The following is a 15,159-nucleotide window of genomic DNA, read 5'->3' as shown; positions in this document are numbered from 1 at the left end:
CTTAATCTGGTAATTCTTAAAGTTAATCTTTATTTTCTAAATTAAATTAATAGAGTGAAAATGAAAATAAAAATTAAAATGAAAAATATCTTTATTGCTAAAAAAAAAAAACAATACATGGCGCTGTTACAAACACTTCTTTTAATAATTATTTTTTTGATTTAAGCTCTCATTTTTGAATAATGTATTGTTATTTACATCTGCAAAATTTTCTAACTTAATCAATCATCAGAAAGTATGTCAAATCAGCGTTCAAGTTTTGACATACTTAAACAGTCACAGAATTAAAAATGGACGTTTTATTTCTAATATATAATGATATATTTACCATTCTCGTAAACATACTCATTTACTATCTGATTCGGTCTAATTTGGTTTTCCCAGACTACATCAGTAGTTATCCTACTAATATTATAAACGCGAAAGTTTGTGAGGATGTATGTGTATTTTTGTTACTCTTTCCCGCAAAATCTACTGGACAGATTGTTATGAAATTTGGCACACGGGTAGTATATAACCTGGAATAACACATAGAGTACTTTTTATCCCGAAATTCCCACGGGAGCGAAGCCCCGGGGCGAAGCTAGTATTTAATGAATGGGAGCCAAGAATTGCTAAATCGATGTCATCAAGAACGGTGACCTGCAAAAAATCGAACAGCGTGCGGAATGAAAAGAAAATGTTTGTAGAAAGCCGGTCGCTTTATGGCTGAAGAAGCAATCGACACGCCGAAGCGAGAGGGAGAATATACGTAGACCTCTTTAACGTGTAGTAATTCTAATATATACAATCGTTAGGATCAGGCTGTTACATCGAATATGCTAATAACATTGCTGATTCAGTGATAAAGCAGCTTGAAGCTGATAATATCTTAATTCGACGATTAAAACTATTTAGCGTATAATTATCGCTTATCTGGTGGGTAGCGACACAAATAATTTCAATACACTAACTTGTGCACCCGGCTTTGTGTACGTGAATTTAGATTTTCACCTATACGTAGGGATAGAAAGAAATAGAATATAATTAGATCACATATATTTTAGATGAGCGATGAGCTATAACTGTACTGCCTTTAAAAACATGAATGTAATAACTAATGTAAAGCACGAAAGCGAGAATGAATTATATCAATTGCTTGATGTATTTCTGCCCTTAAAATATAATGTTAATTTTGTCATTTTAATGAATGCGTACTCGGTCGCCCCTCACCACGGCATCGCTTTACTCGACATATAGCTTGAATTATTTGAGTCTTTCCGCACGCGCCTTTTGTATATTGGAGCTCGGTTCCAATTGAGCCGTTTAGGGAGAATTTACGAGTTATTGTCGTAAATTAAACGCTTGTTCGAACTTCGTAGGGCTGGCACATTACAACGCCTGGTCTTTCTCATCGTCTCATTGAGCGTCGGAGGCCAGGGTCCAATTTTCTACTTTTTCGTCTCCAGTTCGCACGATCGTCGGCATCCCTAGTCGGGCCATTGGCACGAATATCGTCCTTGACGACATCAAGCCAGTACTTCTTGGCCTTTCAAGGCCTGGTCTAAGCCTCCGGTCGGCGCATCGATGTGCCAAATAGCAGGTTCAAATAAAATATATAAGTAATTTAATTTTTATATCACACCGCATAGCTATATTGAGATTTCTCAAATAATCATCGATGAAAATATCGACTTTGCTACCTTATATCGATTAAAATCGTATCGTGCATTGAACATCCCTATGTTATGCGGTTTTTACAATAGAATACTACTCCAAACTTCAGGTACTATTTAGACTTAAGCTCAATCGCGTCTATAACTTATGTTTCCCTCAATATTATGCATGAAACCCTACATTTATTACTAATTCATGTAAATTTATTGGCATGTATTATTCCGGATAGAAATAACACTTTCACAGGCAGTCAAAGACTCTTTTGTGCACTCGTATTAATGTTAACTCGTTATATTTCTAGCTGTGTATTTGAAATTGTCATTTTGATTAGAATATATTAATGAGTATAGTTAAACCCACGAATTGTTGGAATTCCAAAGAGAATTAACTTGATCAATGTTTTGAGCTTATCTTACGTTAATTACCCAACACGAAAATAATTAGTATATTAAACAGTGAAGGAAATATCCTATTTAACCCCCGATGACAGAAGGACTGAGAGTTATGTATACGTATCTGTGGCATCGTAACAGCCAAACGGCTGAACCGATTTTGATCTAGTTTTATTTATTTGAAAGAGAATTTAATCGAGAATGTTCTAAGCTAAGTTTGAAAAATGTGCGTTTAGCCGTTTAGGAACCGTTAGCTCTTTTTTAGCAGATGAGATGATGGAAACAACTTCGGAAAGGGGCTTCTTACATTTTTTATTTAGTTGTTATTATAGCTGGTTATTCATACTATTTATTCGCCAACTAAGTGTTACAATGGTATTAAATTAATGACAATTAGTGCTTATAACGTGGCAACCTTTTATAGGTATTGCGAATTTCGGCGCCTCTGTATTATAATATTAATAGATATTTACATCGTCATTGTATAATAATTATCATGTGATATACCTATATTCTATACTCGTCATGTAAATATATACTTTTATTAAACGCAGATATAAAAAATGGATCAAAAGAAATATATTACTATGTTGTTCGTTCTGTTATACGGCGTTGAGGAAATAGGTTTTTAAAAAAAAGAATTAATTGATTTGAGGCAACCGTCTAGCATGGAAAGGAGCTCGATTTCGACTGACTGAAAGGAATGGACTAGCGACTAACGTCGCAACCGAATCTGCTGATGCAGCAGTCTGTGAGTGATGTAAGCACTAAAGGGTGCTTATGTATAGTATAACACCTCCTTGGGGTAGACTAAACATAGGGTTGAAACTATGTTTAGGAAGAATTGTAAAGAGGAAAACCACTTAGGGTTAAACATTAATTCTTATACTGGGAGATGGTATATTTTCCTTAACGGAACAAGGTTTACTGAATTTAGCGGGAGTAATATTCTCTGCAATTGGAATCTGATCAGTTGGAGAAACTGCAGGGATTGGAGGAATAGTATCGGGAAGGCGACGGGATAGACAGTTGCGCGATTTAATATACATAATAAGTTTGGTTATACAAAAGATTAAGATTACACAAATTATAACTATAGTAATAATTGAGTAATGAGTCTCGTATTTAATAATTTGATGTTCATTTAGAATTTTATCTGTTTCTTTAGCAATGGAATTTAGTTTAGATTTTGTTTCTAATGTGAATGAATCTAGATTTATATTATGCAACTTAAGGGGAGGCTCATTACTTATTATTTTATTAAACTTATCTAAAGTGCAACAAGAATCATTAATTAAGTTGAAGTTAGAGTGAACAATATTAACATTTATTTTTACATTATCAAATTTAGGTATCAATTTTGTACTTTTACAGTGGGCCATACAGTTATTAGGAATAGTTAAAATTCCTGTTCCGATAATGTTAATATCAACAAGTTTTTCTTTAGGACATTCAATGTAAAGTTTACTGCTTTTAGATTGTACATATAGCCAATTATTATTATCGAGTGGTTGCCATAAATCTACATATCCATAAAAGAAGTCTGTTTTACACTGCACGGGGAGAACACTTATTGTATTGGACAATAACTCACTTTCACAACAGGGGTTAACACTGGACGGGAACACTGTCATAACGTCACAGATGTACTCGCGCGGGCTTATCGTTATGCATTCCTTTAACGAATCAAGGTTACAATATTCGGATTTGTCTATGGTCATTGCTATATATTTACTACTAGGTCTTATGAAACTAAAAGTATTAGGTTTATCTTTAATATGAGGAGTTGGCAATGCTATGTTATGATACAAACTATAATCTTTAGGGGACACTAGAGGTATTTTCAGAACAAAAATAATCTTGTTGCCTATACTATAACACACTACACTGGATACATTTGTAATAATATGTATGTTACTTAATGTTAAGCTTACAGGTAACTTAAGGTCTACAGGTAAGTATCTGTAATTATTGACAATTTCTTGGTATAAGTGCGTGGGCGGTAATACGGCCGGGTGCAGGATGTTTTGACTACTAAAAATAATAGCGTTTGTTATGTCTTCGAGGTGGAATGATAAGGTGAGTATAGATGCTTCTAAACTATTGAGTATAAAATCTATATTCGTCTTTACAACTAATTCGTTTGAAATTAAAGTAATATTTTTTAATGTTGAAGAGAAATTATCGATAACTAGATTAAGGCTGACCTCATTAAGTTGTATACTTTGTAATGTTTTATTAAAATTTGTCAAAACTTCAGATGTTATTAGGATATTATCTTTTATTAATGAGCTCAGTCTTTTTTCGTTATCTTGAACATTTCGAATGGCATTGTCATATTTTATGGCGTCATTTTCATCAAGGGTCCCAAACACGATTTTGGAGAGAGAACCAACGGCACCTATCCAGGCTCCTCTTCTAGATCTTTTATTTACTAAGTGCGAAATAGTGGAATATTCAGAGACAATGTCATGATATCTTATTGTTAAGGGTTCTAACAGGTTATTACATTGTAAATTATATGATTTTTCTAATCTAATTTGGTTACATATGTAGCGTGTTGTACCTAATACTGAGTTTATATTTTGCAAGTGGGGTTCAATGTGCGAGATATCGAGTGGGGTGACCACGTCTAAATGACTCATACGGATTTTAAGTTCACCGATAGGGTCAAAGTAAATTCCGGAGCTCACGTTGATTTGATGAATAAATTCCGGATGACCTTGGGCCAGTATGCTGTAAGGAAAGAGACTTTACTTAGTTTTACCTGTATGACCTAGTGCCTATCTATATTAGTAACTAAAATATAAACTTATACCTAAACCTAATTTAAACTTCGTGAGTTTCCACAGGTTTCACCTCATCAAAGTGATGTTTTACATGCCTTTTATTTATTAACAATGATAAAGTGTGGTTACTATGGACTTTGATGATTTTATATGGGCCTTTCCAGAGAGGTGACAAGGCTTTACGTAATCTAAGATGATTTTTAAGTAATACATAGTCGCCAACCTTGTATTCTATTGGGCGAGTACGATTGTCATAATAAGTCTTAGAACTAATTTTAGATTTTTGTATGAGCGCTAAGGCTTTATTTCGAGAATGCCTTAGGCGATGTTGCAACATTTTTACGTATTCGGGGTAAGTAACACTAGAGGCGTCACCATAAACGGAGTCTGGAATGCGAGGTTTGTGCCCGAATAATAGTTCGTAAGGTGAATAGTGTGTGGTAGAGTGTACGGCGGTATTATATGCTAACATGGCTGTGTAGACATAACGGGGCCAGTTGTCTTGATTTTCATTGGCATATGACTTTAAATACTCTTTGAGAGTAGAATGTGACCTTTCCAAGGCGCCTTGTGTTTGGGGATGATAAGGGCTGGACCACAACTGTTTTATTTTTAGAAATTCGCAGGTTTTCTTGAATAAGTCTGCGGTGAAGTTGGTGCCTTGGTCAGTGAGTATATGTTTAGGAATTCCGAATAATGAAATAAAATGGAGCAGGCATTCGCAGGATTCTTCTGCAGTAGTACTACGAAGAGGATATGCTAGCGAGAATTTCGTAAGATCGTCTTGCATAGTTAGAATGAATTTAAGTTTGGCTGTTCCGGATTCAGGTAAAGGACCTACAATATCAATGGACAATCTTTCGAATGGTGACGTAGAAGTGGAAGTTATTATCATGGGAGCTCTGTTTGTTTTGCGTAAGGCTTTGTTTATTTGACAGGATGTACAGTTTTTTACGTAGTTCTCTATGTCACTTCGCATGTTTTTCCAATAATATCTATCATTTATACGGTTTAGCATTCTAGAAGATCCTAAGTGTCCGGCGATAGGGATGTCATGGTTCTCTTTTAAAATTTTAGGAATTTCATTTAAAGAAGGATATATGATATCATTATGATATATATGGATTTTAATATTGGTTCCGTCAAAAAGATAGCTGAGAATATTATAGATTTTTACGAAGGAGTGTCTATCGAAGGGATTCCTAAAATCTGCTATGCTAACTTCGTTTATAGTAGGGTATGTCATTATAATCTCGTCCCGCACATATTTTATGGATTTAAATATATCCGGGTAGGACAAGTCGTCAAAATGGTGAACTTTTGTGAATGAGAAAAGGTAAGTCTTATTTCTAATAGTGAGAGGTAGAGAGGTAAATAATGACCTTTCATGTTTTAAGAAATTACTCCGATCGGGTTCTGAACAACTATTAATGATTTCCTGAATGTAAGGCATAGACTCATCCAAGTCTATGGAGGTAGGTATAATAATGAGGTTTTGTGTGGTTTTAAGTAGATTTTCATTATGTTCTATAATAAGAGTGTCGTGTACATTTTTGGATGCTTTTAGGAAAGTATTATAGGTTTCATCTGATCCGAACTGTATAGATGAAGTTTCAGGTGTAGTCTGGTTAGAAGAAGGTGAATCTTCGGGTATTAAAGGTGGAGTTTCAGGTGCAGTTCGATCAGAAAGTAAGTTTTCAGGTACTAGAGGAGGACTTTCAGGTGCAGACTGGACAGAAGAAGGTAAGATTTCGAGGTTTTCTTGATTTGATGAAAGTTGTGGTTCTGGTTGTTTTCCAGGAGATTCATTGTCTAACATATCATTCAAATAATCTAGTAATTCGTTATTTATTTCAGGATCAGCTAGATCGGCTTCTAGGCTGGAAGGAGATATTAGAAGGTTTTGTAGGTCATCGTCAGGAATTTCATCATTATTAGGGTTCAGGTTGGTATGATTTTTTGGATAGATAGGATTGACAGGATATCGAGAGAGGGCATCAGCAGCTGAATTTAGTTTACCTTTGCGATATATTATGTCGTAGTCATATTCCTCTAATTTTAATCTCCATCTTTGGAGTTTACTACTTGGATCTTTATGATTAAATAGCCATTTCAAGGGTCTGTGGTCTGTGACGATGATAAATTTATACCCATATATATAAGGGCGGAATGTCTTACATCCATATATTATGGCTAACAGCTCTTTTTCGGTTGTGCTGTAGTTGGATTCACTCTTATTGAGTGTGCGTGAGGCAAAAGCTATAGGTTGGTCCTTTCCCACAGGTCCTTGAGAGAGTACAGCGCCGACGGCATGATTAGATGCGTCACAGGTAAGAATAAAAGGTTTGGTAAAATCTGGGTATATCAGGAGAGGTGCAGAGGTAAGTTCTTCCTTGAGTGTGTCAAAAGCAAGTTGTTGCTGATTTTCCCACTTAAAGGGTACATCCTTCTTTAAAAGATTAGTAAGAGCTTTTGCCTTTTTAGAGAAATCGGGGATGAAACGACGATAGTAGGAAACTAGGCCAAGAAACGATTTCACGTCCTTGGGATTATTTGGAATTGGAAAAGAAGTTACGGCTTTGACCTTTTCAGGGTTAGGTTTTACACCTTGCTCTGTGATTACGTGTCCTAAATAACAAACTTCTCGTCTGAGGAATTCGCACTTGTCCGGCTGAAGTTTGAGGTTAAAGTTACGGATTCTTTGGAAGATTTCTGTCAGATTTTGGATGCTGGATTTAAGGTCATACCCATAGCAGACTATATCATCAAGGTAGACAAAACAGCGGGTACCTTGGAGGCCCGACAGTACAGAATTCATGAGTCTTTGGAATGTTGAAGGGGCATTTTTGAGCCCAAATGGCATTCTTGTGAATTGGAAGTGTCCTTCAGGAATTGTGAAGGCAGTTTTCGATTTATCTGCTTCATTTAATTGGATTTGGTGAAAACCGGATGACAGATCTAAAGTAGAGAAGTATTTACTATTGCCAAGTTGATCTAAAATTTCAGTGATTTGAGGTATAGGGTAAGTATCACCTATAGTGATATCATTAAGTTTACGGTAGTCGATTACAACTCTCCATTTTTGTACATTAGAGGCATCTAGTTTCTTTGGAACAACCCATATGGGTGATGACCAGGGGGAATCAGAGGGTTCTATGATATTTTGTTCTAACATTTTATTTATCTGATTGTGGACTTCGGCTTTATGGACTTCGGGGAATCTGTAGGATTTTGTGTGTATGGGATTGTCGGTAGTTGTTTTGATTTCATGCTTGAGAGCGTTGGTATGAGTTAGGATCTCTCCTGGGAGATGAAATATATCAGAAAAGTCGGAACATAATTGTAGAAGATTGTCCTTTTCTTCTTTATTAAGATGAAAAGTGCGGACTTGTTTTAACACTTCTTGTGTTCTTTTGAAACTATTAGTAGTAAGTTTTATATGATTTATGCATTCATTTGAATGTTCTGACAGGACTTTGGGATTAAAGGGATCGAGTTTTAAGTTTAGGTTGGATTTGACAGTTACGGGTTCTTCGGATGTATTAGCAATGGATATGTTTATTCTATTATTTTCTTTTACATGGACTATACAATTAGCTACTAGTAAAGTTTCAGAAAGTTTCTGATCGAGGACTAATCCTTCTTTTACCTCAGGATTTGATACAGAGCATTCGATAATAGTTTCCGTTCTAGGAGGTATTATATAGGCAGGCTCATGAAAGTGTAGTCTAATGGATGTGTTTCTAATGTAAAGGATATTGTTATTATAATTTATGTTACAATTGTGTGCATTAAGGAAATCTGAGCCCATTATTCCATCGTAGGGTAAGTCAGGTATATCAGTTACATGGAATTTATGGGATATGTCGAATTTAGGAAGTTGCAGTTTTAGCAAAAAGTGACCTTGAGTGCAGACAGGGTTATCAGTTGGGTCTATACCCTTTAACTGAATTATGTCTTTTGTGAGTTTGGGATGTTTCATAATGCAAGAATGTTTCAATAGACTTACAGATGATCCTGAGTCTACTAGCAGAGATAATGGGATATCAGAGACAGAGGACTTTATTAGAACATGAGGTAATAAGGTTTTAGATGGAATATTTGAAATATTATAAACTTTGGGTTTTGAAGGATCTAGAGAACTAGTAGTTTTAAGTTGTACGGATGCAGCGGATTCAGAGGATTTAGTAGATTTGGATAAGTCAACTTTGGATTGTTGCATGGATGCGGTGGATACAGAGGATCTAGTAGGCTTGGGTAAATTAACCTTGGGTTGTTGCATGGATACAGTGGATACAGAGGATCTAGTAGATTTAGGCAGATCAACCTTGGGTTGTTGCATGGATACAGTGGATACAGAGGATCTAGTAGGCTTGGGCAAATCAACCTTGAGTTGTTGCATGGATACAGTGGATACAGAGGATCTAGTAGGCTTGGTCAAATCAACCTTGAGTTGTGGCATGAATACAGTGGATACAGAGGATTTAGTAGATTTAAGCAGATCAACCTTGGGTTGCTGCACAGATACAGTGGATACAGAGGATTTAGTAGATTTGAGCAGATCAACCTTGGGCTGCTGCATAGATACAGTGGATACAGAGGATTTAGTAGATTTGGGTAGATCAACCTTGGGTTGCTGCATAGATACAGTGGATACAGAGGATTTAGTAGATTTAAGCAGATCAACCTTGGGTTGCTGCATAGATACAGTGGATACAGAGGATTTAGTAGATTTGGGCAGATCAACCTTGGGCTGCTGCATAGATACAGTGGATACAGAGGATTTAGTAGATTTGGGCAGATCAACCTTGGGTTGCTGCATAGATACAGTGGATACAGAGGATTTAGTAGATGAATTATAATTGATAGTGCCGGTTTTAAAATTATATAATCCCGCACGACACTGGGACGAGATGTTTACTCGTTTTTTTGATTAGAGTCTACGGTGTCATAACCGCCCTCAGGATTGGTAAGAAAATCATCGTTAGTTTCCGAAGTTTCATCGGAGATGAAATGAACACGGGGTTGCCTTGTATAGTTTTGATCAGGATTTTTGAAGCGATTATTATTAAATTCCCTTTTTCGGCATTGTTCTATAGTATGACCTGGATTTTTGCAATATCGGCAGACAAGGATGGAATTATTATTATTAGGACGAGGAGTAATAGGATTGTTTTTGAATGAAGATGGATTTTGGTTACGACGTATAAACTGACGAGATTGTTGATTGCTAGACGGGGCTGAGTGTTTAGATAAAGATTGTTGGATTCTTTCTTCAGAAATTGCGATATTAATTGCTTCGTTTAAAGTTTTAACGGATTTACTCCTAACAAAATTAGATATTCGAGGCGTTAGCCCCATTTGGAAATGATGGAGGGCTAATTCCTCCATCGCGGCACTACGTCCAATCATTTCTCTACTTTTATGGCCGTGTGAGATGGAAATTTCGGTAAGTAAATGAGATAAGCAAGTCTCTATTCTTAAAGCATACTGACTGACAGTTTCAGTGACTTGTTGTTTGCATTCCTGTAATTCGGTGAGGAGATGAGCGTAATGTTTCCTCTCGCTGAACTGCGTTTTGAGGAACTCTTTAAGCTGATGCCAATTAGTAAATTCTTTAATGGAACAGGCGGTCTCTGCTTTGCCTTGTAACTGACAGAGTATGTATTTAAAGAGAATATCTTTTTGTGTGTCCGAGGCTATTTCATAAGCATTATTACAATTTACTAAAAATGAATTTAACTTTTCTCTACAACCATCAAATGGCTTTATAAATTTAAGCAAAGTGGATAATTCAATTTCGGATTTGGGAATTACAGCCGCTTTCTTTTTACTAGATCTAGTGGAGGGGCCTGGATGTAATTGGCCCTGGGTATCTTCCTCTGTGTCTGTGACAGAGATTTCGGGTTTCGGGCTGGTTGAACGACCTTCGGCCATTTTAAATGAGTAACAAAATGTGAATATAAAAGAAAAATAATAATAATAAAATTATACAATTATGACAAGAATTCGTTTGTTAAAAAAACACGAGTACAGAGTAGCAATGACCAATAGAATAAGTATGAATAAAAAGTCACTCACAGGAATGCAGGAAACGTGATAAGGGCGAGCATGTCGCTGGTCGCGTAGACACAACAAAATACAGGCACGGCGTGACGTCGTCGATACGGTGAAATCTCGATGTCGATAGGAGGTGCGCTTAGATCTGGATACAGTGATGAGGATACCGTGTGTGTGATAATGAATCACTAGTTGTCGCTTCAATGGTATACCGGTCACAGCGTCAATATCGCGTGACAGTGGGTAACCTGGCAGGTGGTTTGAGGCCGGTTGGAGCACGTTGAATATCGGCGATGCCCAACAATGGGCCCCAGGTGGACTGCTTTCTTGAAGACGACGACTATGAGGGCCGGAGCAGAATTCGAAGTTGAACACAAACACACACACGCGTGAATTTATATACTTGAATTTTACGTGAAAGAGGCGAACCGGGGATTTTATTTTTCTAAATCCCTTTACCGTTGCCACCAAATGTTATACGGCGTTGAGGAAATAGGTTTTTAAAAAAAAGAATTAATTGATTTGAGGCAACCGTCTAGCATGGAAAGGAGCTCGATTTCGACTGACTGAAAGGAATGGACTAGCGACTAACGTCGCAACCGAATCTGCTGATGCAGCAGTCTGTGAGTGATGTAAGCACTAAAGGGTGCTTATGTATAGTATAACAGTTCGTTACTTATGAAGGAGTTAGGAGTGGACCTGAGTATAACAGCACATAGAAACTTATAGACAGATGAAACACATTGTGCCAACCCCAAATGATGGTAAACGGCAAGGAAGACGATAGCGATGATTACTTTCGAAGCTGAAATGTCTATTTCCCTCTCGGATCTGGTTTCCAGTCTCTTTCTCAGCCATAAAGCGTTGGAGCCGAATTCGATTTCGCAATTTACATGCTGCAATTTTTCATTAAAAATACATTCGTTGCTTAGTTCATTTCAAGATATTTTACTTTTTTACTGAAATAAATGATTGTCTGGTATGGAATAAAGATTTTGATTTGGAATTTATTTCTCGAAATAAAAAAGCCCGGCAAATTGGAACTCTCACTTCATTTAAAGTCGTTCGTACACTTTCGAAAATCAAATTATCTTGCATCATTTAAATGATTCAATGAAGCAATTTAACAACAATATAATACTGAATGGAGTAGCATTCAATTAAAGGTAGAAATTCTGCGCAAGAGTTTTTGCTGGCAACACCTATTTACCTCCCGCGGCGTTGCCGATTGAAAACTGCCGTTTTAACAGGAATTAACTTTTCTAAACTGCATTTTATTGCTCACTATCTAGATATAGCGAATCGCTAGAAGCGCTCCGGGGCTTCGCTCCCTTAAGACATTTTGTATGTAAAATTGCATTCAAAATCAAAATCAAAATCAAATCATTTATTCAGAAATTAGGCCTTCACAGGCACTTTTTCACGTCATATTCTAAATTAAATGATGTTTACCAAAGCTACAAACTACTAGCATTTCGGAACGACCACTGCTCTGAGAAGAAATGCCGAAAGAAACTCATTCAAACAGTGTTGGTTCCTATTATGCCAGAAGGGCTTACCATTTTTTAAATATAAAATCTTATTATCATTAAATATTTAATTATTAAAATCTGTTGCATGGTTTGAAAGAAGAAAGCTTAAAAACACACAAAGAAACAAGGCAATTTCACTATCACTACATAGTATAAAACAAAGTCGCTTCCCGCTGTCTTTCTGTCTGTCCCATATACATATTTAAATCTTTAAAACTACACAACATATTTAGATGCGAGAGGAAGACTGTATATTTAATCATGGTTTTACCCGAGCGAAACTAGGACTGGTCGCTAGTAGAATGCAGTGATAGTGATGTAGTAATAATGAGAATAGAAGAAATGTTTGAAATAGACGCTTTTGCCTCACATAAGTACTTACAAAAAAATTATACTCTTTTAATGTCACATGACATTAGAGCATAAAATTTTTAGTTTATGAGCGACATAAGTAAATTTTATACCGAAATACCGTGAAGCAAATCTTAAAAAATCTTTGCAGTTTTCGCTATTAAATAAACCAAATTGACAAAAACGTGACGGTGGCGCAAGTATGTGAGTTAGCCTAGCCTTTTTAATACCCGTTATTCATTAAAAAAAAGTATCTTTGTCACTATTGCACTCTATAATATATGTAATTGACAGAAAGAGACAAATCGTAATTTAGTTTAAACTTTTTTATGAATAACATATACAGATCTTAAGACTGAGCTAACTTGCATACTTGCGCCACCATCTCATATTTTGACAATTAATTTTATTTAAAAGGGGGCGAAGGGGGGGGGGGGAGATCCCGTGGGGCGATGGTAAATTTGCAAGGTGCCACGGCCAGTAAGGCTCCAGGCTATATCATTTTACTATCTTGTGCATTTGTCTTAAACGCAACATTAGGGCGATCACATTCCTTTGAAAATTCCTGAAAATGATAATCTCATTTTTCTATATCGGTTCTGAATCAGAAATATTTATTTACCGAAATACATTCATTGGCATTAAGTCATGAAAGTTAACACGTAGTTAACTAAAAAGTAAGTACGTTTAGCAAAAGTACCCGTTTCATAAAACAATAAAAGAATATTTGTGAAAATGTAAATTAAACCCGATATTAGATACAACTAGCTCCGTTCCGCGGCTTCGCACCCGTGGCAATTTGGGGTAAAAAGTACCTTATATTTTCTTCCGGGTTATATTCTACCCGTGTATCAAATTTCATAAAAATCTGTCTAGTAGATTTTCCGTGAACGAGTAATAAACAGACATAAATCCTCTCAACTTTCACATTTATATAATATAGGTAGGATCGGACTAATTTGATAAAACTTAAAACTTTTTCAATCGATCGGTTTGTATCAAATTTGTTTTCGTATTAATAATAATAAACGTTTTATCCACCCCCAATACAAAACAGCGAACTCACGCGGCGTTAAATCGCAAAGAAAAACCGCGAAAATTACTAACACAAAAACGCGCGCGTCTGTCGCAAGTCTGCGGGTGGCATAGTTATGCCTTAAAAGGCCTAACCAATTCCCGCTAGGCGTCCGTACACCATTATTTTAAGGGACAAAAACGGTGCGTGTTAAATCAAAAGCGCCGCTTGCTCGCCGTTGTCATGGAAACCAAATCGGCGTATCTGATCGCCATGATGGAAGGCCGCTGCTGCGATTGTTTAGTCGCAAGTGTAGGTGTCGCCTTATGGTAATTTCGGCATGTATGGTGTCGCGCTGTTACGGACTATCACGGTTTTAATGGTTGGTACTTATCATCAAAAATATTATTCCAAGAAAAATAGGAACATATAGTTTTCTGGTTCCATTTTTGTGCAGAGAATTAGCTGGTTATCTATATATATAAATTAGGTTTTATTTTTACGCTGACTCCGGGCTTTGCGGCTTCACAACCTCGAATGAAAGCAGGAGAGGTTAATCTTATTATCTAACGCGGGAAGCCAGCTTCTCTGGCACGAGGTTAATGCACGATTGTACAGGGTGATTTCTTATACATGGGCATTATTTTATCTACATGCTCAGTCCATGGTACTGAAAAAAAAGAAATCTGCTGTTTCAGACATTTTCCACGAGTTAGGCATTTAATTTTGTATAGAACAGCAAATTTTTTTTTCGCGATTTTGGCGTTACCCCCTCATACTAAAAGATGTTCAGAATCATGGACTGAGAATGCAGACAAAATATTGCATAGTATTAAGATTATTTATTGTTATTTTAGTTATGATTTATTTTCTGTAACAGTTTTAAATAAAGTTTAGAAAAATACGTGTTACAGTTATATGCAAAGGGGCCTTTCCTATAAAACAGTAGTTCATAATGTACTTTTACAATGGAAATAAAAATAAGAACAAAACATTAGGCATCTCAATCAAGTCATGACTCACCTCTAAAAATGTTGCTGAAATTTGGACTTGCCAGCAAGTTCACTGCAAAATCTGAAACAAATTTAGGAGAATTATAAATAATAAATAAATAAATATGTTAGCACAAATCACACAGATTGAGCTAGCCCCAAAGTAAGTTCGAGACTTGTGTTATGGGATACTAACTCAACGATACTATATTTTATAACAAATACATATATAGATAAACATCCAAGACCCGGGCCAATCAGAAAAAGATCATTTTCCATCATGACCCGACCGAGGATCGAACCCGGGACCTCTCGATTCAGTGGCAAGCACTTTACCACTGCGCCACCGAGGACGTCATTATGAATCATTTA

General features: G+C 36.3%; 2 protein-coding genes across 2 annotated transcripts; both read right to left on the bottom strand.

The window, feature by feature from the left end:
- Nucleotides 1–2,693: 2,693 nt before the first annotated feature.
- LOC128673436 (uncharacterized) lies at nt 2,694–4,978 on the bottom strand. Its single transcript, XM_053751271.2, has one exon. The coding sequence runs from the start codon at nt 4,691–4,693 to the stop codon at nt 2,918–2,920; it is 1,776 nt and encodes a 591-aa protein (XP_053607246.1). The 5' UTR covers nt 4,694–4,978; the 3' UTR covers nt 2,694–2,917.
- A 4,497-nt stretch (nt 4,979–9,475) lies between these two features.
- LOC128673437 (uncharacterized) lies at nt 9,476–11,063 on the bottom strand. Its single transcript, XM_053751272.1, has one exon. It carries the CDS (start codon nt 10,772–10,774, stop codon nt 9,755–9,757), a length of 1,020 nt encoding a protein of 339 aa, XP_053607247.1. The 5' UTR covers nt 10,775–11,063; the 3' UTR covers nt 9,476–9,754.
- Nucleotides 11,064–15,159: the final 4,096 nt, after the last annotated feature.

This window comes from Plodia interpunctella, chromosome 11, assembly GCF_027563975.2.
Source record: "Plodia interpunctella isolate USDA-ARS_2022_Savannah chromosome 11, ilPloInte3.2, whole genome shotgun sequence".
Lineage (NCBI taxonomy): Eukaryota > Metazoa > Arthropoda > Insecta > Lepidoptera > Pyralidae > Plodia > Plodia interpunctella.
The sequence above is the reverse complement of the archived record's forward strand: the minus strand, read 5'-3'. Positions and strand labels throughout refer to the sequence as shown.

What these genes read in the sequence shown, in the direction of transcription:
- LOC128673436 (XM_053751271.2), bottom strand. Translation starts at nt 4,693, where the DNA reads ATGAGTCATTTAGACGTGGTCACCCCACTCGATATCTCGCACATTGAA.
- LOC128673437 (XM_053751272.1), bottom strand. Translation starts at nt 10,774, where the DNA reads ATGGCCGAAGGTCGTTCAACCAGCCCGAAACCCGAAATCTCTGTCACA.